Below are 27,583 nucleotides of genomic sequence, written 5' to 3' on the forward strand. Positions count from 1 at the left end.
CCTCAGGCATGAGAAATTGTCAGGGTCAGGATGGGAATGTTTCCGGGAAGAGAAGAATAAAGTGAACAACATCCGCACATCCCTTGTCCTCACACATCCCTCGTCCTCAGGTCTGTGTTCATAGGCCCACTGGTCAGTGGCGATCCACAGAGTTGGTCCTGTTGATAGTAAGTGAAATCCCAATCCTGTTTGGCTGGCCATCACCAGGACTCACACTTCCCCTCCCCTGCTTGCTATTATCAAGTGAACTTTTGTCTATAAACCTCTGTTCACCTTTTTGCTTTTTTCATCGACACTAAAACTCCCAGAAAGGCAGATATTTTGGCTCCCAGACCTTAAAAATGTGACTTTGAATAATTTTACACACACACACACACACACACACACACACACACACTTCCAATCCTGGTAGCACTTCATAGCCCCAGACAGTACGCACACAATGGAAAATTTCATCTACAGTCAATAGAATGCTGCCGCCTGCCTTGTTTGGGAGTGCACTCAAGAAGTTCTTAGCTGGCTTTGAACCAAAGAGCCTTCAGTAGAGGAGATGAATACAGACACTTAAAAATTGCAGGTCAAAAGCTAAGCTTCTCAGCACTTTCTCTTACCGTGTGACTGACAGACTCTTACTGATGACTTAAACCCCAAGGATTAAAACGTTATTAAATTAAAAATTTAAAACTAAGAGTTGCTGGCATGGTACAGTGACATGTGCCTGAGTCAAGCAGTTGAGGGAGTGAGGCAGGAGGATCAGGAGTTCACTATCGGCCTCAGCTAGGTGAGACCTTGTTTACAAAACTGAGCAAAAAGAAAACAAAACTCAAATGATGAATGGATGTGAAGTCTTAGTCATATAATTCCACATTTGGAGGTAGAAACGGGAGGATGAGGAGTTCAAAACCAGCCTTAGCTATGTGAGATCTTGTCTCAAAGATATCAACCACTAAACACACACACAGAGCCCAAAACAAAAGCCTAATGCTTGTGTGATTGTGAATGTTCAAACTGGTCTGAAGCAGTTCACCTCAGTGCAAACAAATAAACAAACAAACAAACAAAAAACAACAATCCCCCCTCCCCCCTAGAAAATCCTAGGTCAAACTCAGTGAGGTTGTGATCATAACCAGTTTCAAACCACTGAGCACTGCCTGTGAAAGATATATAAAACTTGTGAAAAATATAGAAAGTTCTTATGACCCCTAGACCTGAGCAAAAGAATGCAGGTTCACTAGTACCAAGGAAGTGGAACTGAATGTAAGATTTCAGGCCTTCACTGCCCCATACATTCGATACATTCCAGGAGGAGTACATTATCCTTGAGTCAGAGGACACTTGCTGGATTAACATTCCTCAGACCTCAGGGAAGAGAACCCACCTGTGGGTGGGGAAGGCCCAAAGCGGGAAGACACATTCCTGACCACAAAGAAAGATACAAGTCATCTGGGTGGTCCCAGGAATTGGCTGACCGAAAGATTAATGGTTGGGCAAGGTTACATCCTTACAAAAGATAAGTGTATAAGATGTTTTCCGCATGACCCTGACTAAATTTGGGTTGGGACCTTTTAAGACTTTCTACTGTTTTTATGTTATGTTTCCTTGGTAACCCCTCACCCCCCTTTGGTTTGTGGTTCTGCCCTATATAAGCCCTCCACTCCCAGCTGAGACGACACTCCTCTGCCCCTGCTCACCTGCGCCTCCAGCCTGCACCTCTCTCAGCAGCCTTCCCCCAACTTGCTCCTTCCCACAGCTGCATTCTTTTCTCTTTGAGACCCTTTGGGCTTGTCTGCTTCTGGCTGCCTGAGAAAACATTGCCTGCTTTCCATGCCCTTGGGGGAGCAGAGACTTTCTGTAAGCCTAGACTGCCTTTGGGTGTGTATATTAAACTAACCCGGAGGCCTGCTTACATCATCCTTGACTTTAAGAATGGGTCATGGGACTTTCCCCTATTCCTAGGATAATGAGGTCAGAGATAACAGGACACTGCTATTCTCCCTTCCTCCCCTCTGTCCCTCCCTTCTTCCTTCCCTGGCTCCTTCCCTTCCTCCCTCCTCCCGCAACCCCTTGATTCTATATTGACTTGAATGAAAATGTTGCCTGTACACTTGGATATGTGAATGCCTGGTTCCAAGTTGGTGGCACTATTTGGTGGTGGTGGTGGGACAGTTAGCAGGTTTTACTGGAAGAAGTATGTCACTGGGGTCAGGCTTTGAGAGCTTATTTATTTATTTATTTATGTTTTGGGGGTTTTTGTTTGTTTGTTTTTTTGTTTTGTTTTGTTTTTTGAGATAGGGTTTCTCTGTGTAGCTCTGGCTGTCCTGAAACTCCCTCTGTAGACCAGGTTGGCATGGAACTCACAGAAATCGAACTGCCTCTGCCTCTGGAGTGCTGGATTAAAGGTGTGTGCATCCGGCCAAGGCTTTGAGAATTTTAAAGCTGCCTCTCTGCTTGCTCTTGCTGCTTCATCCTTGTGTTGGAAGATGTGAGCTCTCAGCTTCCTGCTGACACGCCCTTCCTGCTGCCTTGCCTGCCCACTGCTTGCTGCCATTCCTTTGTGCCACAGTGGACTCTCATCCCACTGGAACCCTGAGCCAAAATGAACTCTTTCTACAGTTGCTCTTTGGTCATGACATTTTAGCACAGCAACAGTAAAGTAACTACTATGGATTCACTGCTTCACAGGATCCCACGAGCCCAGGGACTCTATCTAGTTGACAGGAAGGGGCTCAAGTCTAACCCCCTTGGACTTTATTTCTCCCGCAGCCTACAGTCATGAGGCCATGGATCATGGGTCTAAGAACACTACTATGGCTTTGTCATTGATGTGTGTGGTGGTTTGTATATGCTTGGCCTAGGGACTGGCACTATTTGGAGGTGTGGTCTTGTTGGGGGAGGTGTGCCACTGTGGGCGGGGGGGTGGGGGTGGGAGGGGGCTTAAGACCCCCAACCTAGCTGCCTGCAAGCCAGTCTCCTCCTAGAGGCCTTTAGATGAAGATGTAGAACTCTCAGCTCCTCCTTCACCATGCCTGCCTGGATGCTGCCATGCTCCTGACTTGATAATGGACTGAACCTCTGAACCTGTAAGTCAGCCCCAATTAAATGTTGTCCTTATATGACTTGCCTTGGTCACGGTATCTGTTCACAGCAGTAAAACCCTAACTAAGATAATGTGCAATATTTTTTACTTGAAATGTCTATTTTTCTTATTCTTTAAGCTCTGACTTTGCTGAAGCTACCCTGCGTTCCTGCCTCTGTTTGAGAGAGTCCTTAAGTTAAGAAAAACAAGGAGAGGAAAGGGTAGGGAAACAGACCTCAGCAATGAATGTGGAACAAAACTGTTGCCCAGCCTGAGTGAATCCATTTGGTTAGATTAAGTCCTGTCTCCTGACTTCTTGTGCAGTGCCAATAGGGCTGTGGCCATGGATCAGTGGAGAAAGGTGCTTGCTGCCAAGCTGATGACCTGAGTTTTGTTTCCAGGATCCACACTGTGGAAGGAAACAAGAAATTTCCACAAATTGTCCTCTGATCTACATACATATAATGTCACACACACACGCACATGCATACGCACAGAAGCAGAAACACTTTAGTGTGCTTTTATTGAGACTATCACTGTCTTCTCTACAGACAGACCCGCCTCGGCACAGGTGAACCATGAGAGCTGGAAAGGATGGTACGGACTCAAAAGGAAGCAGGAACAGTATTCACGACCTACTTCCTGTTTCTTCCTCAGTCACAGGATTCTGTACAAATATTGAATCCACCAGCTCCGACCCCCTTTTTATGTACTGGGGTCAAACCAAGGCCTCCCACATACTAGGCAAGTGCTCTACTGCTGGACCACCAGCTATACCTGCAGCTATCTGACACCAGTTCTCAGGACTCCCTAGGGAGCTGGAGTGGATGATGAAGTGCATGAGAAACAGGAAATGAACATCATCAAGAGAAAGAGAAGCCGGGTTGTATATGCAACAGCTCATCTCATTCCACTTTGTCCAGCAATCTGGCAGCCTTGGGCTGGGTCCTTCTTGATCACATTTATTCATTACAGTCCAGGCTCTTTTAATTCCCAGGTATTCTCTGGCTCCTGGTCCAAGCATAGCTGCCCAGTAGGGCTGTCAGTGCGAATGTTGTGGATGGGTAGGTAGTGTTTCCTCCTTCTTGGGCCTGCTGCCCTGGATCCAGATCTCCCACTGTCCTGGCAGGCTCACTGGATGATGCCAGAGAATGTGTTGATGGGCATCAGAAGAGAATTAGGCTTGGCCATGTTCTTTTCTGTCTCCTGCCTATGTGAATTGAGCGCTGACATCTTGGATTTCTGGGCCCGTGAACATGGCTCTGGGCAGGGACCAACTTCAAATCTGCAGTGGGGAGAAAGCAGCTTAGAAAGTAATCGAAGACCAGATTTGCCCAGCAACATTTAAAAGGCAGGCCAACTGTTGTAGGGAACAGAGGGGGGAGTTACAAAGAAGACGGGACAAATCAGAGAAGGAGGTCATCGTGCACCAAGGTTCTCTGTTAGTGGGGGAGATGCTTGGATCTAGGCCACTGTGTCTTTGTGTCTACCTCTCTGGGGAAAACCTGTAAAAGTCACAAAATGGGAGTGCAGATGCCCCAAAAGGGGAACCTGTGATGAAAGGTCAGTGCAGGCAGCAGGGTGTGTGTGCCCGGAGGAGTCCAGGGAACATTTAGTACTAGCCTCAAGTCATAGGGCAGTGGTCTAAAACCTGCCTGGCCAAAGCTCTGACTCGGATAAGCAGCCTGGGCCAAGGGCAAGAGACTGTGGGCGTTCAGAGTTTCCCTTTGGGGGGCAGAGTCCTAGGATTAGAAAGCCCCACTCACCTGACCACATCCCTGAAAGTCCGCCGACTGTCCTTGTCCAGCCACAGTGTGAGCAGCCTCTGGCCTTGGCTCTGAACTTGGATACTGGATGTCCGGAAGGTGTTTGTAGATGTCTGCATCAGAGAAGAGTTTGTGTAAATGTCACCTTTGCTCAGCAGTTGGCTCTGCCAACCGTCCTATCCTGGGATCTGGTGTGATTCTTCTGTATATCCCAAGGGGTCTCTGCTCTTTTCCTGCTAGTGACTGATCAGCGACTGCATAAACTGTCTCTGGGTTTCCCTCACACTTGGATGCTGCTTCGGTTCTGCGGTTCTTTTCTTGACCTGCTTTGCTTCACTCTGAATACAGATCAGAATGCTGTGAGCAATGCATGCCGGGTTATCCAGTTAGAGTCTGTGTGGATCTCGAGCACCTCTTGTGGCAAGCATATTGCCAGGTGACCCCAGTTCTCAGCAGCAAATTATATGCACAGTTCTTTACCTGGGGGCAATCAGAGACAGAGGGTCTGGAAAACAGTCAAAAAACAAACAAACAAACAAACAAACAAACAAACAAAAAACCAAAAAACCCTCCAAGCCAGTGGGAAGCAGCTCCTAGACATCCTTTTGACTCCAGACAGACTGACTTCCAGAAAGGCCCTTCCTATGGAACAGAGAATTCTGGACCTTGTGGGTTCCAGGAGGGCCTTGCCGAGTTCCATCCCCCACACAGACTGTAGCAGAATTTTAGCAGAGGCTGTTGAATCTGGCATGAATCTGAACTGATGGCATCTAAGCTTTGAAGTGGCCTTTTGTCAGTGATTGTTGTCTGAGATGTTATGGTATTCTTTTGAAGGCTTCTCAGAGCCTTTGCTTAGCTTAGTTTTGATGTCTCCTTGGCTGAGAATTGCTTAAGTGAGTTCAAGGCAACCCCTAGATCAGATAAGACGGTTCAGTGTGCCAGAGAGTGACTTGCACTTTTAGCCCTTTGTGTAACAGTATACAGAGCTTCCAGGAAGCTGTCAGTTCTCAGTCCTTGAGAGGCTGATCCTGTGCTACTAAGAAGCCTAACTAAATTCATCCTGCAGAGTCTCTCTTCTCTTCAGTCAATTGTCCCCAGTAAACCAAAACATCGTGGACAGGAGCTTTGGGTAGTACACAGACAGCCCCCATGTGTCAGGAAGCCTCTGAGACAATTTCTTCCAAGTGTTTTTTTTTTTTTTTTTTTTTTTTTTTTTTTTTTAAGACTTTTTATTTATTTTATATTTACACGTAAATACACTGTTACTACATCAGATCCCATTACAGATGGTTGTGAGCCACCATATGGTTGCTGGGAATTGAACTCGGGACTTCTGAAAGATCAGTCAGTGCTCTTAACCTCTGATCCATCTCTCCAGCCCTCTCCCAAGTGTTTTTAACCATCTGTGCTTATAGTAATCACACAAGGGGCAAAACAGGTGTAAAGGTCAGAGGTTGGGGAGAACTGGAGCTGACTGGTGTCTTCCGGACATGACAGGACTCATGGACTCAGCAGCTTTGGTTGCCTGCACAAGACCTGCACATGATCAAGCCAGTCAATGTTCTAGCATGGAGGGGGAGAGGTGGGGAACCCTGTGCTTGTTACTTTTTCAACTTGACACCAACTTGAGGAGAATCTCAATTAAGAGAGTGCTTCCATCAACTGGCCTGTAGGCAACTCTATGAAGCTTTTTATTTATTTATTTATTTATTTATTTATTATTAAGGGATTGATTTGGGAGGTCCTAGTCTACTGTGGGCAAGTGGTCTGGGTTATGTAAGAAAGCAGGCTGAGCAAGCCAGTAAACAGTATTCCTCCATGGTCTCTACTTCAGATCCTCCTTCCAGGTTCTTGCTTAAGTTACTTCCCTGGCTTCCCACAATGACAGACTGTAAGCTAGAAGCTGAAATAAATCCTTTCCTCTAGATTGTTTTTTGGTCAGTGTTTTATCAGCAATAGAAATGCAAACGAGGAGAAATTCTCACTGAAGAGCTTACAAACAGGGGATGGCCTCCAGGGAATGGAGAGTCAGTTTTATTTAAGGGTGTGGCCCCTGGTAGGTCCACAAGTCTCCAGTGGATGGCACTCAGGAGGCAGAGGTAGGTGGATCTCTGTGAGTGCATAGTGAGTGCATAGAATAGTGTGTGGGACTCAGCGCTGTGTTAGTGTTGGGCGGGCATCATTATCGTTGTTGTCCTGTTCATTGTAATATTTCCAGGTGTGTGTAAGCATAAACAGTGGTCTTAGTGATGAAGAAGGAAACCCACTGTCTATTCTTTCCCTTTGGCTCCTAGCTTAAACCCCTTTTCCCTTCTCTTTGTTCCCTCGTGTGAATCTGAGCAAGTGAGTACCGATTGAAGAAAGACACACCGGAGCCTCCATTAGATGGAGAGGAGCAGGCCTTACAACAGAGAGTGCCAGGAGATGCCTGGTTGTGTAGGAGAACCTCAAGAACTTTGGATTTCCTTGGAACTTTAAGCTATGAGGGAGGAGTGTGTTGTGGGCAGGTGAGCAGGTCATGGAACCTGGTGGGCAGTAACTGACAGTTAACCAGATGGTTGTCTACACTGAGGGGTCACTAGTCACCTTCCAGGAGCACCCACAGAAGCTACAGAGGGATGAGATCCTGCCCAAGGAGGGTTCCAGGGGAAGCCAGGGTTACTCAGTTTATAGATTATGTCCAGGCTGACTGTAGGAATATGGATTGAAGGAATGGGGGTTGCCCAGGTGAAGAGAATAAGGTCTGAGGATCTGGATGTAGCCTGCTTAGCTCCCCCAATGAAGGACTCAGCACACCGATTCTGACTCAGTGTTCTTTCTCCTGCCATGTCCAGGGCATGTCTGGTGTTTGGCATAACCCAGACTCATGCTGTAGATGACCAGAGGCCATCCACTAGCCTCCTCCCACACAACTGACTCTGGGGTCTGCATGCCAGCGCACACTCTATCTTCTGGGCTGTGGATTATGAAGACAGCACTCACCTATAACGCAGCTATGGAGGCCAGTGGCAAGGGCCAGCTGCAGGCTTTGCAAAGGGTGTCAAGAGGACAGGCAATGCTTCTGTTCCCTGTTGGTGTTGCTGTGCTCTACACCCAAAACCACCTTTCTTCTGTCCTTGCCTTGCTGCTGTCAATCAAGCATCCAACCCAGCCAAAGACAAGCCCACCGAGGCAGCCACAGGGCTCTTGCTGTTCCCGGCTGGGAGCATCTTCTCTCTTGCTCACCAAGAACTTCCCTTCCATGGCTTGGTGCTTACCATCTACTGAAACCTACCAGGGTTCCAGGAGAGGAAACACAGCTATTGGAATCTCACCCAGCAAGTCAGAAAGAAATAAAAAACAGGAACTTGCTGGGTTGAGAGTCAAAAGCCCCTGGCCAGGTTATTAAAATGAGGTCATTAAGCAGAGGAACTGACTCTCAAAGAGAAGCTGCAGTTGAGGTGACAAGGCCTACCTTACAGCTTCAAGCTTAAACTGTCCCAGGCTAAGGCAGATCTGAACCCAAGAGTGTGTCTCTGAGCAATTAAAGCTACCATGGATAACTTGCCTCAGAGAAAGTGAGCTACTGGCTCAGGGTTGAGATGCTTGAAGCTCTAGGTGGCTAGCAATATGCTGTGTGCCAGATACACTGAGTGCTGGAAACATCAAGATGAAATGCCACATGCCATTTATAGAGCTGCAGTGTCCCTATGGCTGTGTCCCAAGGAATAAAGGGAGAGCACAAAGGTGGAGTAGCCAGCTCACAGGAAGTAGAGGGTAGGGAAGATCTTGTGGGAAGGGAAGAGCATCAGAGCAGGCCTCCCAGGTACATGGCCCCTGTGTCCTGTCACAAGTGTAGGCAAAAGGCTGTGGGGACAAGGATAACTCAGCAAAGGCCAAAGGTGGGATCTCTGGAGCACTTTCAAAGTCCCAGGCAGGAAATGGAAATATAAAGTTTAAAAAAAATTTAAATACACAGAGAAACCCTGTCTTGAAAAACCAAAAAAAAAAAAAAAATTTAAAGAACAGATTTGGGGAAATATTTCAAAAACATGAGACAAACAAAAAGATGGTGTCATCATATAAAACCAGGATACCATGGTTTCAGTATGGCTGAGAACACACACAGGAAATAAATAATAAGAAACAGCCCTCAGTAAATGTGAGGGGAAAAAAGTCACCGTCACTAATTTGGAGTGACAGAAATCCAGATTAAAACAATCAGAATTTTGATGATCAGATTCACAAAGATGAAAGTCTAGTGTATGGCTGCCTTCCAAAACCAGTGTCCACAAATGACAATGGGGTTGGGGTATTCGAACCAGTGTGGTAAAATGTCCTGATGTCTAGATGTCAGCTCACTAGGAAAGGCTTTTAAAAGCATAATCATGAGTTTTAGTATTGGTTTAACCCAAAGTGTGTTCACCACAGTATGCTTATAATTGCGAAAGAAGATCATCATACAAAAACATTTCACCAATCAGTACAGGTATATGCAACCATTATGAAATAATACCTAATGACAAAATAAGGTCCCATCAGGACATATGCACAAAGCCTTCATATATATTATGTATATATTAATATAATATGTAGATATTAAATGAGTCTCTCTTGGTTGCCCTGGAATTTACTATGTAGACCAGGTTGGCTTTGAACTCACAGATGTCTATCTGCCTCTGCTTCCACAGTTCTGGGTAAAAGTGTACACTCCTGTTCCCAGCCTACTTTCACATATTTTGAGCAAAAACATCACTATAGACAATTATTCACTGTATCTATCAATTATATAAGAACATATAATGAAAAACCAAAGTGTTTCTTTTGTACTCAAAAATGTTACCAGTCATCCTAACCTTGCACTGAGATTACGAGTAAACTTATTTTCCACATATAGATGACAACATTACCTTGCAATAAAGAAATGGAAAGGTTGAATAGGGACAGTGGCTTTGCAACACGGAGGTGACTTTGCTGCAAAGGGGTAAGATCAGAGCCATAGCTTATAGGCAAAGGAGTCTTAGTATCTTTTTTTTTTTTTTAAAAGAATTACTTATGTATATAAGTACACTGTCACTGTCTTCAGACACACCAGAAGATGGCATCAGATCCCATTACAGATGGTTGCAAGCCACTATGTGGTTGCTGGGACTTGAACTCAGGTCCTCTGGAAGAGCAGTCAGTACTCTTAACCACTGAGCCATCCCTCCATTTCCCTAGGAGTATCTTTTTAAAAGCTTGAGTGACATAGGAGAAATGAACCACATCTGGCAGCCAGAGAGAAAGCATGGCCGAGTTTCTTGTCTGTTTCTAGGATAGAAAGAAGACCTGAGCCTGTTTGTAGAAGAAGGAGCAGGGAGAGAGAGGAATCAAAGGTAGAGAAGGTGAAAAGAGACTCCCAGGACTACAGGAAAGGTGCTGAGTGGCATCAAGTCTCCAGGTGAGCAAGAGTTTGCTGGGGCCTGATCAGTGTGGGTGCAGGATTTATCCCAGAAGCTATCAGCATCCATCCTGTCTGGTGGGTGGTGCTCAGGAGTCCGTGTCAGTGAGAGCATAGTTCAGGTGGGATCACGGGCTCTGAGGTCGGGTTAAGTGTTAAGTGAAGTTGAAAGAGGACTTTGGAGAGAAAGAAAATGGGTGAGTCTCATTCTTTGATCACTAAATGTCAGCAAGGCAAAGTCAAGGAGCAAGGGATAGTCAGAAGCAATGAGGGCAAGAGAGCTGCATGGGTGCCGTCTGCCATGGAGGAGCCTGGTTGAGGAGCAGTGGCCAGGATGACATGCGTGCGCGAATGTGGCTGTCAGGGATGTCAGTCCTCAAATCGATTACAGATGGGAAGACGGGGACTCCGTCTTTACACCGCAGAGCCTTTGCATTTCCCACATTGATTGGAAAGTCCCACAGCAGGTGTGAAGGGCCACCATCAGCTCCCCCTCTCTGAGTACCTTCCCCTTGGGCTCTCTTACCAGCTGCCTGTCCCCCTTTTCCTAGTCCATACAAACTCACCGTGAACGACCTTCCTGACAGATTGGAGGACTTGACCACCTCCATCACACTGACATGTAGACAGGAGCAGTCTGTGGCAGAAGCAGCATTTGGTGAGGTACAGTGGGAGACCCCTGAAACTGAATGAAATTGGGGGAGGGTATGTGAGTGGGAAGCTAGAGATTCTAGGTCCTAAAGAAACCCCATATGCCTCTCTTCCCACTCTGCTTCCAGTTTACCCCACCCTGCAGCCTCTACTTCTGGGTTACACGTTGGCCCTAACCAAGCTCCTGTTCTTTCTTCCTTTCCCATCTCCGTCCTTGGAGAATCAACCACATTTCTGAACCCATAGTGATCACCAATGCAGAACACCAGAGTTACATATTGAGAAAACGGTCTGGTGTAGCTCTGCAATGCCGAAATTTACCTATCTTTGCTTCCTGAGTGCCGGAATCAAAGGCATCACCACCACACTGGGCTTTGCCTTTCTTTATGCTTTGTTTTGTTATCTCTGCCCCGCCCCTGTCTCCTGGGTGCTGGGTGCTGGGTGCTGGGTGCTGGGTGCTAGGACGAAAGGTATGCACCATGATTGTCCTGCGTAATTTTTTTTTTTTTAAATGCATTCAGTAGTATTGGAAAATTCAACCTGGGACCTTAAATGTACCAGATAAACATTTTATCAGCAAGCCATTTCCTAGCGCCTACTCCAGTCCACTCTCTTAATAGCATACACTGCGCCGGGCAGTGGTGGCGCACACCTTTAATCCCAGCACTTGGGAGGCAGAGGCAGGTGGATTTATGAGTTCGAGGCCAGCCTGGTCTACAGAGTGAGTTCCAGGACAGCTAGGCTTACACAGAGAAACCCTGTCTCAGAAAAACAAAACAAAACAAAACAAAACAAAAAAAAAACCCCAACCAAACAAAAAATAAGTATACACTGCATCAAAAAGTCCCCATTGTGTGACCAGTGTCAGGCTTAAGCCCTCTCTGCCAACTGAAGATGTTGTTTAGAGGATTTTGTGCTTTGGTGGATGGTTCTGGTCTCTTCTACAAGGTCCCATGTAGTCCTATGTAACCACGAATGACCTTGATCTTGTCCTCTTGCGTCTCCATCAGGTTACAAGCGTGTCACCAGGCTCCCATGGACAGAGCTAACATTTGTAGTTTAATAAGTATGTCCATGCAAACAAGTGTCTATTACCTGTATGTTCTATTTGAAAGCATGAAAGTGACTTGTTATTTGCCCAAATCCATACAGAGAGCAATCGGCAAAGATGTGTAAACTCTGCCTTCCCAGCTCTGCCCACTGCTTGACAGTCTTCTTTAGGTCACGAGCCACTGGAAGAACCGAGTGTCCTGCATGAGGCTAACAATCTACAAGGAAAGAATGTCTTTCTGGAATATGAAATACTGTCACATGTCACCTAAAAGTTCAGCTCGCCTAGAAGTGGCCTTTTATGAAAGTGTTATTATTTCTTGAGTTTCTTCCCTTTTATGCCAGATGTCTCTGCAAGAACACTGATGCAGGAGTCTGGGCAAGGGGATGCCAAGTTCGAAACCAGCCTGGTCTAAGGAGAAAGGCCATAATGGTACGTGAGCAATGCCACAGGGAATTTTAGAGACGGTAGTTGAACAGAGGAGGGGACAGAGTGGCTTCTTCACAAGGCTTCTGTGTACTTTTTCTCTGTGACATTATAGTCACTCATTTTAAGACCAGTTTGTGGGTATGAAGTTTGACTTTCTTATGACAAATGTATCTTGAATGCTTGTTTGTCTGTGACAGGTATAATGTAGGCCAGGCCAGCTTGGAATTCATGATCTTCTTGCCTCGGCCTCCTAAATGCTAGGATTGTGGACCTGGAGACCACACCAACCCACTGAGCATCTGCTGTGTGCCAGTACGCTCTGCCTACTGTGGGAGCAGTGGTGAGTAGATAGATCTCTGCCTAGGTGAACTTGCTTGTATGCTTGAAAATGATTGCCCCCAAGTCTGTGTGGGTCACATCCCTGAAGCCTAAACTGGAATTATGCAGTTCTCAGAGACTGGGGGATGGCGGAGAGGAAAGTCAAGTGAATGTGCTTGGTTCAGAGCCGGTTCTGAGACTCCTGTGGAGGTGACCTTGAAGTTATTGTCTTTGCTTCTGTTTTCCCTCAGGAAGGAGTTAGGAATACTGATAACATCTGTCGAAGAATTCACATGCTCAGGAAAAAAAAATGTCCTGCACCTAACAAAGTGCTGCTAAATTAGGCCCCTGAAAAAATGTGTTTGGTGCTGGCAGTCTGTGTCACCATCTTTCGTCTTTCCAGGGGCCTGGGAGCTCCTTGCGAAAGCTAATATTGATGGTGTGCTAGGTCTCTATAAGCTGATTTTTTTTTTTTTAACGGAGACTCCATTTTATTCATTCATTATTTTTATTTTAGAACAATATGTAAAATCCAACACTTCCCAGCAGAAAGCTGCCAGCTCTGTGAACTTAATTCAAAGTGGGGAGACCTTCTGCTCCCATCCCTAGGTCCTTCTACCTTCCAGCTGTGGAAGCCAGTCCCAAGGCTGGGACAGCCTGGCTTGTCCAGTGGACCACCTGAGGGCAGGGGTCTTGCTTTATTCAAGGTAGCTGCATTTCAGCTTTTCCCACCCAGAGCTCTTTGACCGCAGAAGTTGTGAGATATCCTCTCCAAACTCCTGCTGCTGGCTGCCCTGCCCAGCTGCACCCCGCCCAGCTGCCACTCCTCCAATCTTAGCTTCCCTGTCTCCTAGCAGCTGACCCTATTTCCTCCTTTCTCCCTGATTTTCTCCTCATCCCTCCCATCTCCTCACTCTGCATTCCCAGCTCCTCACCTCCATTGTCACCAGATGGAATGGCCTTTAGGACCAGCCCGGTGGCCCGCAGAGAAACAGCGACCTCTCGGGGCCTGTGGCTGAGCAGGGCCTGGGGATGAGAACTGAGCTGAAGAGGGGGTCCCGAGGGCTTGCCTCTCCCCTGCATCTTCATGTCTCACTTCTCCCATGCTTCCACCCTACCCTGAGATTCTCCCTGGGTACTGATACCAATAAGGGGTGTATGGGCAGAGGCTTAGCCCTAACCCCCAATCAGACTCCTAGATGGGTAGCCCGCAAGGAAGAAGGTTCTGAACGAGAAACTAGCTTTCTTTCCTTTTTTAAGACAGGGTCTCACTATATAGTCCTAGCTGGCCTCAGGCTCACAGAGATCCACCTGCCTCTGCTTCCCAAATGCTAGGCTTAAAGACATGCACCACTATGCCCACCCAACCTCTAAGTTCTTAGAGCACATTGTCTCCTTGTCTACACGTATGGTCAACCTCGCCCCTCCACCATCCTTGCAGATTGCTCTGGAGGCTGAAAGAGTCTGGTGGTGTCTTCAAGAAAGGCTGGGGGATTCCTTTGGCTCTGTCTACAGCTCCCAGAGGCTGGTTTTCATTCACTGTGCCTCCTGGGTTTTTGTTGGCTATGCCAATGACACTAACCTTCTGGTAGCGCATGGACAGCTCAGCTCCTGTGCCCTCAGCTGCCCCTCTTCTTCGGGGTGAAGAGCCCTCTGAGGGAAGATAAGAGGGGGTATAAGGTGAGAGCCTCTTCATCATGTCTCCCAGGCATAGCTGCTGGATAGACATGGCAGCTGTCCCTGGACGGAGAGGCAACATCTTGGAAAAACTGCCTCTCAGTTTGGGAGTGCCCTGAGACAGAGGTAAGTATGACCCTGGCATTCAGCAGGGTCCCATGACACAGTAAGGTGACCATGAGGGTGACATCTGGCGAGAGACAAGAGAGTGAGGGTAGGGGCAGCTGAGCCAGGGAAATGGGGAGCAGAAGCTCACCTTTGGGGGACTTAGGGTCTTGGATCTTCACCTTCAGCTCAGTGAGGAAAATGTCCTCTGTAGGGTCATGACTCAAGTTGGTGAAGACCTAGAGAGAAGAAGGAAGGGAGGGAGGGAAAGAAAGAAAGGGGGAAGGAGGGAGTTTAGAGAAAGCTGTCCCCACAGCCCAAGGAGCTCCACCCACCCACCTGCCCATTGTAGGTTCTGAGTTGCACAGTGACAACCACACAAGTCCTGACCTTTTCAGCAATGTAAGCTAACAGTGCCTCTGGTCCTAAGCTGATTTGAAAGTTCCTGTCACATCTGAGTCCTTCCCGAAACAAAAGACTGGAGAGGAAGAATCAGGAGGTATTAATTCTGGTCCTATCTAACCTATCTGCCAGATACTGGTAAAAGATACAAAATCCCAGCTCTTCAGGAGGAACAAGGTCATAGGAGCAACTGTACAAGACGTTGACCACAGTTCATAACAATACATTATATTTTTAATAAGAGCTGTAAGCAGGTTGTAAGTGTTTGTGTCATGAAATGTAAGAGTGAAGTAACACACACATTAGCGAGCCCAATTAATAGAGTTTCACATGGATGAACCATAAAATGGCAAGTCATAACCACAGATATATATAATTTGTATTTATCATTTTGTTCTATTTTAAAAATTTATTTTAATCTGTGCATGGTAACACACACCTTTGATACCAGCATTGGGAGGCAGAGGAAGGCAGACCTCTGTGAGTTCGAGGCTAGCCTGGTCTACAGAGCAAGTTCCAGGACAGCCAGGGCTATGTGAAGTGACCCTGTCCCACAATAAATAAATAAATAAATAAATGAAATTAAAAAATTGATGTGACACAATGCTATTGTGCCCTATGTAAGGAGCTTGATGTGACACAATGCTATTGTGCCCTATGTAAGGAGCGTCCTTGTATTATTCAAATGGTGACTTCTCTGCATTGTCATGCTTATTCTAAGAATCTTCTGTCTCAATGTTGTGGAAACATTGCTTCCCATTTATTCTCTGATTTGTCAATCAAAGCTCATTGGCCAATAACTGAGTAGAGGAGAGAACAGAGCTGGCTTTCCTATTTCCAGGGAGGGGAGGGGAGGGAGGAAGAGAGAGGGAGAGAGAGAGAGAGAATTCACCACGAGGAGTGGGTCCTGGAGACACACCTGGAGCAGAGAGAAACAGATCAATTCTAAAATGTAAGTATCTAGGGAATTTTGGCTGTGAGGTAGCCAGATTAGAGGATTAGAACAGATTAATAACTGTTTAATTATTGTGCCATAAAGCCTATTAAATATATCTGATAGTCTCTGTCTTACTTATTTGAGAACTAGCCAGAATAAGGAAAAATACTTGAGAGACAGAAGAAGCCAGCCTTGTCTACTTTGCAAGTTCTAGGACAGCCAGGACTACATAAAGAAACCCTGTCTCAAAAACCAAAATAAATAAATAAAATAAAATAATTAAGAAAAAGATTTATATATATGATTGTCTTGCTCAAATGTATATACATCCTTGAACTGGAGTTATGGACAGTTGTGAACCACCATGTTGTGGGTGCTGGGAACCTAACCCGGTTCTCTGAAAGAACAAGTGCTGTTAACCACTGAGTCTTTCTCCAGCCCCTCATGTTCACGCTCACATGGAATGTGATGTGATTGGTGTGACTGTTGGCGACTGTGTATTAAAACCTTGATACTGTTTATACACTGTCTGATCAAATCCATCTCCTCAATGAATCTTTTTTGTTTTTTGAGGCAAGGTCTTGCTGTGCAGCTCAAGTTGGCCTGGAAACGGTGATGTTCCTGGAAAGGAAGCTGCACTGGAGGACTAATGAACCTCAGGACAGAGAAGGAAGAATCCACAGACCGCTCTACCCACCACTCTACCCACCAGCATCGACTGGCTCATTTCTGGAACTGAAGGAAAAATCTGAAAGCTAAAGTTTCTCCCACTATTTAATGCCATCAAAGGTATGGAGATTGAAACACAGTAGGAGAGAAAACTGAGACCCGGAGAAAGTCTGACCTTTGAAGTTCAATTTTATCAACGCCCTAAATGGGAAAACAGACCCAAGTTTCACCGGTTCAGAACATCATTATTCTGAGTTTAGGTGACCAAGTATTAATGACAGAGTCAGGTAAAACTGAATGGCTAAAAGAGAAGGTCCAGGAGAAGGGGCATCATTCTGGTCAAGGGTCTAGATGGAGGGATTTGTACTGAACTGGAGGAGGTTCGTGTGTACCAGGAGAGGCCCTGTGAGGATTGGAATGGACGTGATGCATTCTGGGTATAGACAGGACATTCAGAGAAGCAAACAAGGCAGCAGGATGGTTCCAATAAAGAACTGCCTGGCCGGAGAGGAAAGGGGCTGATATGAAAGGGAAGGACGGAGGTGATTCAATACAGGGGGCTGAAGGGAGAAAAAATGGCAGTACCTTGGGAATTTGTAATTAGAGGATTGAAGCCCGTTCAGAACAGCCAACCCCTGACTCTCAACCTGCTTAAATCTGAGGTCTTTAAAGTTAAGAATAAACTGTTTTGTCCAGACACTACAAAGACAAAGTTGTTAAGAGCAACCACTGACTTGCAGCCAAGCAACCAGTATCTCCCCGGAGCCAGAGGGTTTACATAGTGTGTTAACAGGGTCCTGCAGGTTCACGTGGTACCCAGGGAACCTCAGGGGGAAACCTACCTTAACCTTGTAGAGCTGGAAATAGATGGGTTGTGTGCCCATTCGAACATAGTAAGTGATGACATCCAGGATGAAGGGGTCCACGGTCCTGGATGTGTCCAAGCAGGGAGGCTGTAAGGAACAGGGGCAGTGTCTTCAGCAGCCACCCACCTCCAGGCTGCTAGGGGAGGCACCATTTTCAGTGAGAAACTCCAAAACCTCCCACGCTCCCTGTGGTGCCTAAGTCTGGCCAATCCTTCGATGTGCTCCAAGCCTTCCCAGCCACCTGGGTTTTACTTCTGACCAAAACACGAACTACTTCTAACAAGACTCCATCTTCTCAGGGAACCTGGTTAATTTCATTCGCACCGACTTACTGAGCTGCGAGACACTGTGCTAGCTGCTCGAAGTGTAACTGTGATGAAAGCCTGTATCTAGGCTCTGATTGGTTATTCAGTATCTGGAAGTCTGGGGCAAACATTATTCAAACTTTCTGAGGCCTGAATAATCTTTAAGGGAGAAATAAGAGGTTGAGCTACCTGATCAGATGAAGTTCCTTTCAGCTCTGGCCACCTCTGAAACTATCAATAAACTTACTAATAAAGTAAGTGTGATGGCATGAGCCTGTAATCCCTGCTCCTTGGGTGGCCGAGGCAAAAGAATTTCTTGAGTTCAGTTACACAATGAGACTCTGTCTCAAAATAAACAAACCAGTAATATTTACACATTGTTGGAAATGGGCTCAGACCCTTGTCTTCTGTGGTTCCCTTAGTCCTGTGACAGTAGAGCGAATGATCTTCACAGGGTGGAACATCTATGTAGACTGGAATACAGGCTGACTACCAGTGATGCTTGGAACCCCAGGGTGTTTTTAATTCCAAGGTTTTTCCCCCCTTCGGATAATGGAATATTTATGTGTAGATGATGAGTTATCTTGGCCATGGGACTCAAGTGTAGTTCATTTCGTCTCACAGGTACCTCTTCCTCTTAGCCTGAAGAGAATTTCACACATTTTCAGTGTCCCTGTGTCTTGCCTTTGACCCGTCACGTGCAGACAGGTATGGAATTTTCCACTTGGGGGCATCATGGTAGTGCTGGCCATTTTGTAGGTACCAGAGCATTTCAAGCTTTGGATTTCCAGATTGAGCATGTTCAAGCTGTGGCACCAGAGTTGGCTCAGATTTGTCTTAAACATTGTGCATCTAATTCAAAATCCCTTCTGACTCTCACGTCTGGTTCATTGAAGTATTCCCTTAAAAAAGAGCATGCTCAGCCAGGCGAGGTGGCGCACGCCTTTAATCCCATTGCAGAGGCAGGTGGATCTCTGTGAGTTCAAGGCCAGCTTGGTCTACAGAGTGAGTTCCAGGACAGCCAGGGCTACACAGAGAAACCCCGTCTCAATCTCCTTCCAAACCATGCTGCTAGTACAGCATTCTGACAACACACCATTGCTCATAGAGTCTCCAGGCCCTTCACATGGAAGCTGCTTTTGGAAAGGCCATACAAATGATTAATTATAAAAGACAGTAGAGAAATGAAGCAAAATCTTCAATGTGTAATGGTTGGAAGAAAAGCAGCCAGCAAAACAGAAGAGCCAATGGATTGTCTCCCATAAGCTCTGACTTTCAAGAGGAAATGTATTTTAATATCCTGCTAAACAGTCTTTTGTGTGTGTGCACATGCACATGAAAACACCTTCATGTGCTACTCAGAAAACATGCACACACACAGCCAGACATCTTTGTGTGCATAAAACATGTAAGATGATGTCCCAACCAGGCAGGTAAGACACACAATGGAGACCTGAGCTCAGCAGCCAGTCAAAAATCAAATGCGTATGCCTTGTGCTATGTTTTCAAACCTTAAGCTTTTAATAAACAAATGAGTAATTTGATAAATAAAATGTATAAATCGGTAGCTTCCTGTTCTATGGGCAATACATTCTTTCTAATTAGAATGGGAGAAACATGTACTCACTATGACAAGAAGTAGGCTAGTAGACGGTAAGCAGCAAGTCAGCAAGAAATGGGTAGAAGCCATATAAGAAACACTGCAGTCCCCATCAGCATAAGCCATAAAGCACTTATGAAATTATATCATGTCCCCAGAGAAGGTTAATATATGAAAGAGGCTGGTTCTTTTAAATCAAAGTCTCAATAGATAGCTTTTAAAAATTGAGTCTGGTGAGATGGCTCAGTGGTTAAGTGCACTTGCTGTTTCTTTTGGAGGACCTGAGTTAGGTCCCCAGCATCTCTGTTGGGAAGCTCACAACCAGCTATAATTTTAACTCCAAAGGACCTAATGCCCTTTTCTGACTTCCACAAGAACATGCATACATGTGTGCATGCACACACACACAAAATGAATAAAATAAAATAAGCATTTAATATAAATAAATAAAAAAGTAAAATAACATGCAAACCCTAAAGTTTATCAGCAAAAGTAAATGAGTATATTCTGAAATTTTTTGTAAAAGAAAAGTAATGTTGTAGACCTACCTTTCCTGGCATAAAGATAGAATCATATTGATTTGTACAGAAATGCTTAGAGCCATAAAAACACAGGCTTCCAAAAAGAGCATCACACAGACATAAGAGTTGAGTCAGGGATACAAGCAGACTATCAAATCACGAGGCAGGAGGGTTTATACAACCAATAGCTTTGGGATAACTGGCTAACCCTTTGGAAAAAGCCAGATTGCACACACACCTAAGATGAAGGGCTAAAATTATTTCTGTGGGGAATAATTATTTAAATGTAAAAATCCAGGCTGTAAAGATGTTTGAGTATTGTGATCTCAAGCCTTAAGAGGCAAGACTCTTGGGGCTGGCCCAGAGCAAAGTATTTTGTACAAGCTTGAAGACTCAAGTTCAATGCCCAGAAGCCATGTAAAGGTAAAATGAGAGAATTTTTTTTTTAAAAAAAGCTTTTAAAGGCAGAAGTCATAAAGAATAAAAGTTCTATATCTAACAGCAGAAAACATTAAACTCTGAGTAAATAACCTGATGAACAAATGTCAAAGTGTAAAAACTAAAACCTGTGCAGCAGCTCTGGTAGTAAGCCGTTATAAATGTGAATAGCTAAAGACTCTCTCAAGACAGTCATGCCCGCACGCCCTGCCCTGTCTATCCTGCCCTCTCAGTCACGATCAAGCAATGACAGATGCAGTCTGCAGGCAGCCTTCCTGGTTCTAAAGACAGGAAACAGTGTGTCACAATTTATTTTGCTGCTTGGGCAAGTTACCTAACCTTCTTCTGCTTTAGCTACCTGGCCTGTCAAATGCAGACATAGATATGGTGACAATGGCACCTACATTCTGAAGACTAAATGAACAAACCTCATGGGGCTGACTCCGAGGTCAGGGGTCAAATACAGTATCTAGTTGGGGGCTCTCTTCCTGATTCCACTACCTTCTCCATGCGAACTTTTAAAAAATGTCTTCATTCATGCCACTCACATTTCTCCAACCATCTGTCCTTCCCTCTCCCTCTTCCCCTCCCCTTTCCCATCCTCCTTCCCTCTCTCCTCTCCTCCCTTCTCTCTCCCTCTTTCCCTCCCTCCTCCTTTTCCTTCCCTCTTTGCAGCTCCTACCATCTCTGCCAGCTTGAGGATGGCTGGACACAGGGTGTTGACAGTACTTTGGTACCACGGGTCAACTCGACCCAGGAAGGAAGCCAGCTCCCCCAGCTCAGGTTTTCTGGATGCTTCTGGATCCTGGGGATTCAGAGAAAAAGGGGATAGACACATGTGCCAGGCCCTCTTTCCCAGTCTGGGTGCCCCAGATACCAATGCCCAGTGTTTGGTGACTGTGGTCAAGGCGTTTAACCACTTGGGCTCAGTTTCTATACTGTGTGAAGACACACTGGTGTTCTGTGTCATAAACTCAAGTAAAGTGGAAGGGCTTTTGCTGACGGCCACTTGTCTGTGACACTGAAACTGTGACACTGTTTAACCTTTACAGGGCAGAGAGAAGTATTGCTTGGGTCTTGCTGATCTGGGTGAAGATGAGCGTGGCTACACACACACACACACACACACACACACACACACACACACACAGACACACCACCAACATTAATGAACAATGAACTCTTGTCTTCTGCCTCAGCTTTCTCTCCTGTGGAGGGAAAGGGCAGAGGAGGCAAAGTCAAAGGATTTCAGTACAGCTGACAACCTCCACTGTGAAGATGACCTAAAGAGACAATATTCCCTTTTCTAAAAAAATATCTCAAGCAAAAATGTTAAAACATGTCAGGCAGTGGTGGTGTATGCCTTTAATTCCAGCACTTGGAAAGCAGAGGCAGGGGGAATCTCTGAGTTCGAGGACAGCCTGGTCTACACAGTGAGTTTCAAGACAGCCAGAGATATGTAGAGAAACCCTGTATCAATATAACAAAAACAAACAAAACAAAACGAACCCCAAAATATTAAAACAACAAATGGGCCATGCTTCCTTAGGGTTAGAATGTATGGCCTTGAGTTTCACTGTGTCTGTGCCTGTGTTGACGCCTCTCTCAACTCTGAGAGTCTCATTTACTAGAGGGCATTCTTTAGGATAAGTAAAACCACTCAGTTTTTTTTTTTTTTTAAAACATGACATAATTTTTTGTTTCATGTTTTAAGTTGGTTGTAAACTGCATCCTTTGAGCAAGATAGCAAAAACTTGACGGTAGGCATGGCTAAAGTAGGACACGGTGATACTCTTGCAAAGCCTTGGGTGAGTGGCATCTTTCTCCTTAGTCTCACCTCACTCCCCCTGTCTCTCTTTCCCTCCCTGCCCTGTGTGTCTGTGTCTGTGTATGTCTGTGTCTCTGTCTCTCTGTGTCTCACTGTATCTCTGTGCTGTCCCCGTCTCTCTCCGTGTCTGTCTTTCTGTATCTCTGTCTCTCTCTTTCTCTCACTTGAAGCATGTCTTTTCTCATCTCTACTTAATAAATGCACTAACCCTGCTCCACTCCGGCTCATCCTTAATCTCCTCTCTGGTGTGGTCAAGGCCTGGTTTTACTGACTGGAGAATCCCGAGGGGGAAATTCTTCCATTTACTGAGTCAGAGGCTACTCTGGCAAAATCTGAGTCCTGGCTTCCAGTCTGGAAGACTCCCCCCACCCCAATTTTCTTTCAGCTCTGTAGTCAAAGGCAATAGTTCTGGTCTCTGAGTCTGGGAGCAAGGCTGCCAGTGGGTCCTCAGTTCTCCTGCTCTTCTCTGCTGACACCTCTGCTCTTGAGCCCTCCACTCCTTTTCCATGGTTCCTCTGGCCCCACACTCACCTGAGGCGCCAGCACAGGGATGTAGTAGAGCTGTAGGCTGAGTCTAGGAGTGAGGCAGAACTTCTTGGTCTCCCGTTTCCTAGCAACAGACAGCAAGGTAGATGGGTAAGAGCTGAGGGCTGGGTGTTGGTATCAAATAGTCTTGGCTTTGCCATTTATCATGTAAATGGGCAATTTATACCATCTTTCTGAGCCTCTGTTTACCAATTTACAAAATAGGAACAGTTGTCATTTCCTGTCAAGCTGATGGCTGCACACTGGGGATACTCTGCAGTGTTTGTTCTTCCTAACCCTCCTGGGCCTTTTCTCCTGTCCCTCTAATACCCATTTGGATCCTTCACCAGCTCATTCCAGATCCACCCATACCAGAGTCCCTCCTTAGGGTCCTACCTGAGTCTGTAGTAAGCCTGGGCCAAGCGCCCTAGCATCCTGTCATCCCCCAGCACGAGCACGCGGGCGGTATGCACCCTGGAGACTCCAGGTAGCAGCTCCCCGTCCCCACTAGGCCTGCCAGTCCTCCGATGCAATCCTGGGGGCCCATCCCAGCTGCCAGGCATGAGGAAGTCAGGGGGCCACACACGCTTCTTGATGCCCCCCTTGCGTTGCAGTGCAGCCCGCTCCATCTCAGAGCTGCTGGGGTCTGGGAGCTCATCGCTCCCCAAAGGAAGGTCCCGCTCAATTCCACTGTCGGTGGACACCCGGGCCAAGTCCCGGTCTAGCCTAAATCCTTGTAGATCCAAGGCATCCAGATCAGCACTGAGATGCAGCTGGGAGCGTGGGCGGAGGAAGCGTACCAGTTCCTTCCCTGAGACAGGAGAGCAAGGAACATGAGGATGGTAAAGACACCTAAAGTTGAGAGGACAGATCCTCAGAAATCCAAGACCCTTGTTCTCAAACACTGTCCACCTGAACAGAAGGCCCATGGAACATTCCACAAGGTCCTGTAGTCAACAATGGTCCAAAGTCCTGTGCATTACTGTTTCCTCCCATTGAGGCCACCCTGTAAATGTATTTCTTCTTTTTCTTTTGTTTGTTTTTGTTTTTTTTGGTTTTGTTTGTTTGTTTGTTTGTTTGTTTGTTTTTTTGAGACAGGATCTCTCTATGTAGTCCTGGCAATCCATGTAGATCAGGATGGCCTTGAACTCACAGTGATCTGCCTGCCACTGCCTCCTGAGTACAGGGATTAAAGGTGTGCACCGCCACATCCAGCCAATCAGTAAACATTAAAATCCCCGAGAACTCCAGTACTAAAGAAGATGATGCTTAGTCCAGCACCTTCCACATTTAGCTGACCATGTGTCCCTCCCAACACCCCAGTTCCTGTAGGGAAGCTTGCCCTGGGACACAGATAGCAGGCCGCCTTTCCAGGGAAGACTGGTAGGTTTCCCAGCTCACCTTTAGGTTCAGACAGAGACAGCATCTACCATGACCCACTGTGCAAAGGGAAGTGTCAAGACTTGAACCCAGTACTCCCTCTCAATACTCTCTACCACAATTGGAGTCCTTGTCCTCACTCGCTAGAAGAGCCGAGAGAAGCGGGGTAGGACACAATAGTAGAGGGAGATGTTTGCTCTGGAAGGTCCTTCTTGATCTGGGTACCATGATAGGTTCTGCTTGCCTCCCTTTTGGGGACACGGATGTCATTAACATGGTTACAAGAGACCACGGGCTAATGTGCTGGGCTAATCCAACCTGGAGAAGATTTGCAACTTTGTCCAGACACGTGGACCAACCCAGAGAACAAAACCTGAACACAGACAGGAGCACAGACACGTGAACACACGCAGACATACACCACGGTCCTCAGCCATTTCTACAGGAGCGCAGAGGCTCCGGCACGTACAGAGCTGCTCCTGGTCGGTCCACAGGTGGAAGGTGATGTAGGGGCTGGGCAGGGGCGTGCTTGGCAGTCGGTCTTGGAGAAGGTCACCTGAAGAAAGGAACAGGCTGTGGGGACTGTGGTGAAGAGGTTTATAGGCAAAATAAAAGACCAGGGAGACTGAGAGGGTGGGGTCTAAACAGGGCTATCCTGCTCACTTTGTCCAGCCTGGGCTGCCAAGTTCAGGCTTTAGTGTGCTTGGTGCACTGACCTGTGCTGTAGTTTCTAGCCCATTTTCCCCTGCAGTCAGTGACCCTATGTTCTGACACACTCAGGCCAACATGTTCCATGGCTGCTTTGAATGAGTGTGCAAACAAGACCCACATTAGAATTGTCCTACTGCAGGCAGGACACACACATTCTGGATTGTTGATATCCACTTGTGACAGTTGCCCCTGTTGGGATGTGGCACATCTTTATCAACATTCAAACAGAAGAAGGGTCGCAGGGTACAAATCAACCCCAAGGGATAAATAATGCCAACAAGCGGTTCTGTGGAGGTGTTCTAGGAATCAAATCTGTCGGCTACTATGCCCAGAATGAGATTCAAATACTGGCTCTGCCACTCACAGAGTGACAGTCTGCATGATTTTTAATCTCTTTCTAAATCAGTTTCTAAATCTCCTCTGTAAAATGGGGGCAATAATAATTTCTACTTCCTAACTTTACAAATTATTTGAGTTGACACATGGCGTAGATTTGAATATGTGTTAAATATTTAGCACATTAATGGGATAAAGCAGGAGCGTTGCAACTGTGATTGTATTAACCTCTTGCTTAGTTCCTGGCCTGCCAAGTCCCATAGTCTCCTCTGGTCCCCAGGGCTTCTGAGGGGTCCGTTCCTTTGGAAACCTCATTCTGTCTAGCCTAGCTCTTTGGCGCCCCCTATGGTCGGCAATCTCTTGGCAAGTCCCCCTTACCGACGCAGCGCCTTCTTGTGGTCACAGGCCCTAGCAGCGAGCAGTAAATCTCTTCCATCTTCTCCAGGTGACCCAGCCGGCTGGGACTGTCCTCACTAGCCACCTGCTCTATAGCAGCCACAACGGCGTGGAAATAGTATTCCAGGACACGACGGGAGCTGGCCTGCGAGGAGGGACATCAGAGCCTGAGGTCTGTCTACCCACCTGTCCTATCCACCAACCCACCCTCTGCACTCCTACGCTCAATTGGGCAGGGCCACCAATAGTCCAGCATGGCACCAGCCTCCGAATAGAAAACAAGAACAGAAGAGCAATGTTCCTTTGTATTTTGATGGGCAAAGCAGGGGATGGGTTTGAATGATGAGTGGGCTGAGAAAAGAAAAAACTTGACTGATATCTCCCCACTTCCTGAATCAAGGCAAGCAGGGGACAACTGAACTCTCACTCTGGGTGCCTGGTTCCTGCACTCCAGCAGTTCTAACCCAGACAAGCCTCTCCATCTTCTGCATGTATCCTATTTAGCCTTGCCCAGAATTCCCTGTTACCAAGAGAATGCCACTCCTATTGGCACAGGTCCTCCTGTTTCCCCATCCCCAAGATGTTCACCCTCTGGTGCTGACTCTCAGCCAGAAGGATTTCTTGGGCTGAGGCTGAATCAGAGAGAAAAGGTAGCAAACAAGTCAGTGTAAGAATTGCCCACATGCCGCACAGCAGGAGCCAAGCATCCCAGAGAAGTACATGCTTCCCAAGGAAAACGTTTGCACAGACCATGTTTCCAGTGTCATGGCGAAGTACACATTGTATAAAGCAATTGCAAAGTTTGATAGCTCCACTTATCCAGAAAAGTCAGGGTGCGAGCCAGAAGGCATAAGCTTGACATGGGATTCAAATTCTAGCTCAGTCTCTCTGCATCTGTGTGAGCGTGAGTAGACTATTGGTTTCTCTGTGCCTTAGTGTCCCATCTATAAGGGCAGATGGCAGTTGCATTTCACAGTGCTGGGGAAGAACTTCAAAATGTGATCAATTTAGCACAGTGTCTGGAACAACAGTCAATAAACTGGCTATTAATCACTGATACTATCATTATTAAGGAAATATACTGCATGCTCATTTTTGTTATTTCTAAGTAGAGATGTATGAATGATTTTTTTTTGTCTCTCAGTGGCTTGTCTGTATTTTCATATTTCCTTTCATAAACAGGTACGAACTGTAGACTTGTCACGGAAAGGGTGCTGTGGACCAGAAGCAGGAAGAGTACAGGCAGTGTGCATGCTGGATGCCCAGGCTGTGGTGCTGATTACCTGCAGCTTCCTGTTCAAAGCACCTGTGTGACAGGCTTCTCCCAGAGCTGCCTGCAAGGCATGGGAGACCACGTGGCGCATGCAGGCCTCGGGTGTCTGCTGCTCTTGGGCCGCCTCAATCTCCAGCAGTAGGGCACTGCACACGGAGGCAGAAACCAGCTCAGGGTCCACGAACAGAAACACTCTGGGGGAGGGGGCAAGAATGGAATGGAGTGGCTGGCTGGCTGTTCCAAAACCTTTGTACCTCCCTCACCCAGATATATAATGCCTTTAATAACAAAAGTGTTTTCTAGTGGTTAATTCCCCTAAAAAGATAAGCTTCAAGTTCAAAAACCTATAAGAAGAACAGCAAGCAGAAGAAGCATGGACAACAGCAGGCAAGATGCACAGCCCTTTCAGAGGGGCAGCTACAGTGCTTCTCAACCAGTCTACTGGTTCCATTCAGGGAAGCAGGCTCTGTCCTGCATCTAGTAAAGTCCTGCTTCCTGGTCCTCAGCATCCTGGCTCAGTGCTCATCACACTCTGGGTAGACCTTAACCACGCCCCCTTCTGGTACTGGAGCTCCAGACCCACATAGACTCCATCTTTGCTCATCACCCTGATCACACCAGAAAACTGTCTTACCCTGTCTTTCCCTCCTCAGGCTGCTGTGCCTGCCTTCTCCTCTAGCTCTTACTCTCTGGGTGCTCCTGTCCTTAGCATCTTCCCTGAACGTAGCTCCCAAGTCTCAAAACTACACAGTGCCACTCAGTGTTAAGGCCACAAACCTGCCTGCAGCAGAGAGAGCCACTCCCCCGTCTCCATGCTTACTGTTCTTCTTCCAAACATGGGCCAGGGATACTCTCTCACCTTATCTCAGAGCCAAGATCTGGTTGGTGAAAGACCCCAGGGTCC

At 46.6% G+C, this 27,583-nt stretch overlaps 1 protein-coding gene and 1 long non-coding RNA gene across 7 annotated transcripts in view; one reads left to right on the top strand and one right to left on the bottom strand.

Moving 5' to 3' along the window:
- Positions 1 to 3,562: 3,562 nt before the first annotated feature.
- Pik3r6 (phosphoinositide-3-kinase regulatory subunit 6) overlaps positions 3,563 to 27,583 on the bottom strand; it is a 50,531-nt gene continuing 26,510 nt past the window's right edge. For 5 of the 6 annotated variants that reach the window (XM_034506766.2, XM_076936569.1, XM_076936571.1 and 2 more), the window contains 13 exons: positions 26,690 to 26,873; positions 25,389 to 25,551; positions 24,433 to 24,519; positions 22,980 to 23,394; positions 22,590 to 22,668; positions 20,913 to 21,035; positions 17,343 to 17,453; positions 14,644 to 14,731; positions 14,293 to 14,363; positions 13,646 to 13,736; positions 10,828 to 10,946; positions 4,843 to 4,955; positions 3,563 to 4,361 (listed from right to left, as the gene is read on the bottom strand). In XM_034506766.2, coding sequence (XP_034362657.1) covers positions 4,208 to 4,361; positions 4,843 to 4,955; positions 10,828 to 10,946; positions 13,646 to 13,736; positions 14,293 to 14,363; positions 14,644 to 14,731; positions 17,343 to 17,453; positions 20,913 to 21,035; positions 22,590 to 22,668; positions 22,980 to 23,394; positions 24,433 to 24,519; positions 25,389 to 25,551; positions 26,690 to 26,873 — 1,798 coding nt within the window. In that variant the 3' untranslated portion in view covers positions 3,563 to 4,207. Of the gene's footprint in view, positions 4,362 to 4,842; positions 5,323 to 10,827; positions 10,947 to 13,645; positions 13,737 to 14,292; positions 14,364 to 14,643; positions 14,732 to 17,342; positions 17,454 to 20,912; positions 21,036 to 22,589; positions 22,669 to 22,979; positions 23,395 to 24,432; positions 24,520 to 25,388; positions 25,552 to 26,689; positions 26,874 to 27,583 lie in introns of all 6 variants that reach the window. The other variant, XR_013111252.1, reaches the window with a different exon arrangement.
- Positions 15,761 to 26,695, top strand: LOC143442774 (uncharacterized). Its single transcript, XR_013111253.1, has 5 exons — positions 15,761 to 15,846; positions 16,405 to 16,620; positions 18,296 to 18,379; positions 25,456 to 25,578; positions 26,589 to 26,695. It is a non-coding gene; the product is annotated as an uncharacterized LOC143442774 (long non-coding RNA).

The sequence above is a fragment of the Arvicanthis niloticus genome, chromosome 6 (genome assembly GCF_011762505.2).
Source record: "Arvicanthis niloticus isolate mArvNil1 chromosome 6, mArvNil1.pat.X, whole genome shotgun sequence".
NCBI classification, from domain to species: Eukaryota; Metazoa; Chordata; class Mammalia; order Rodentia; family Muridae; genus Arvicanthis; species Arvicanthis niloticus.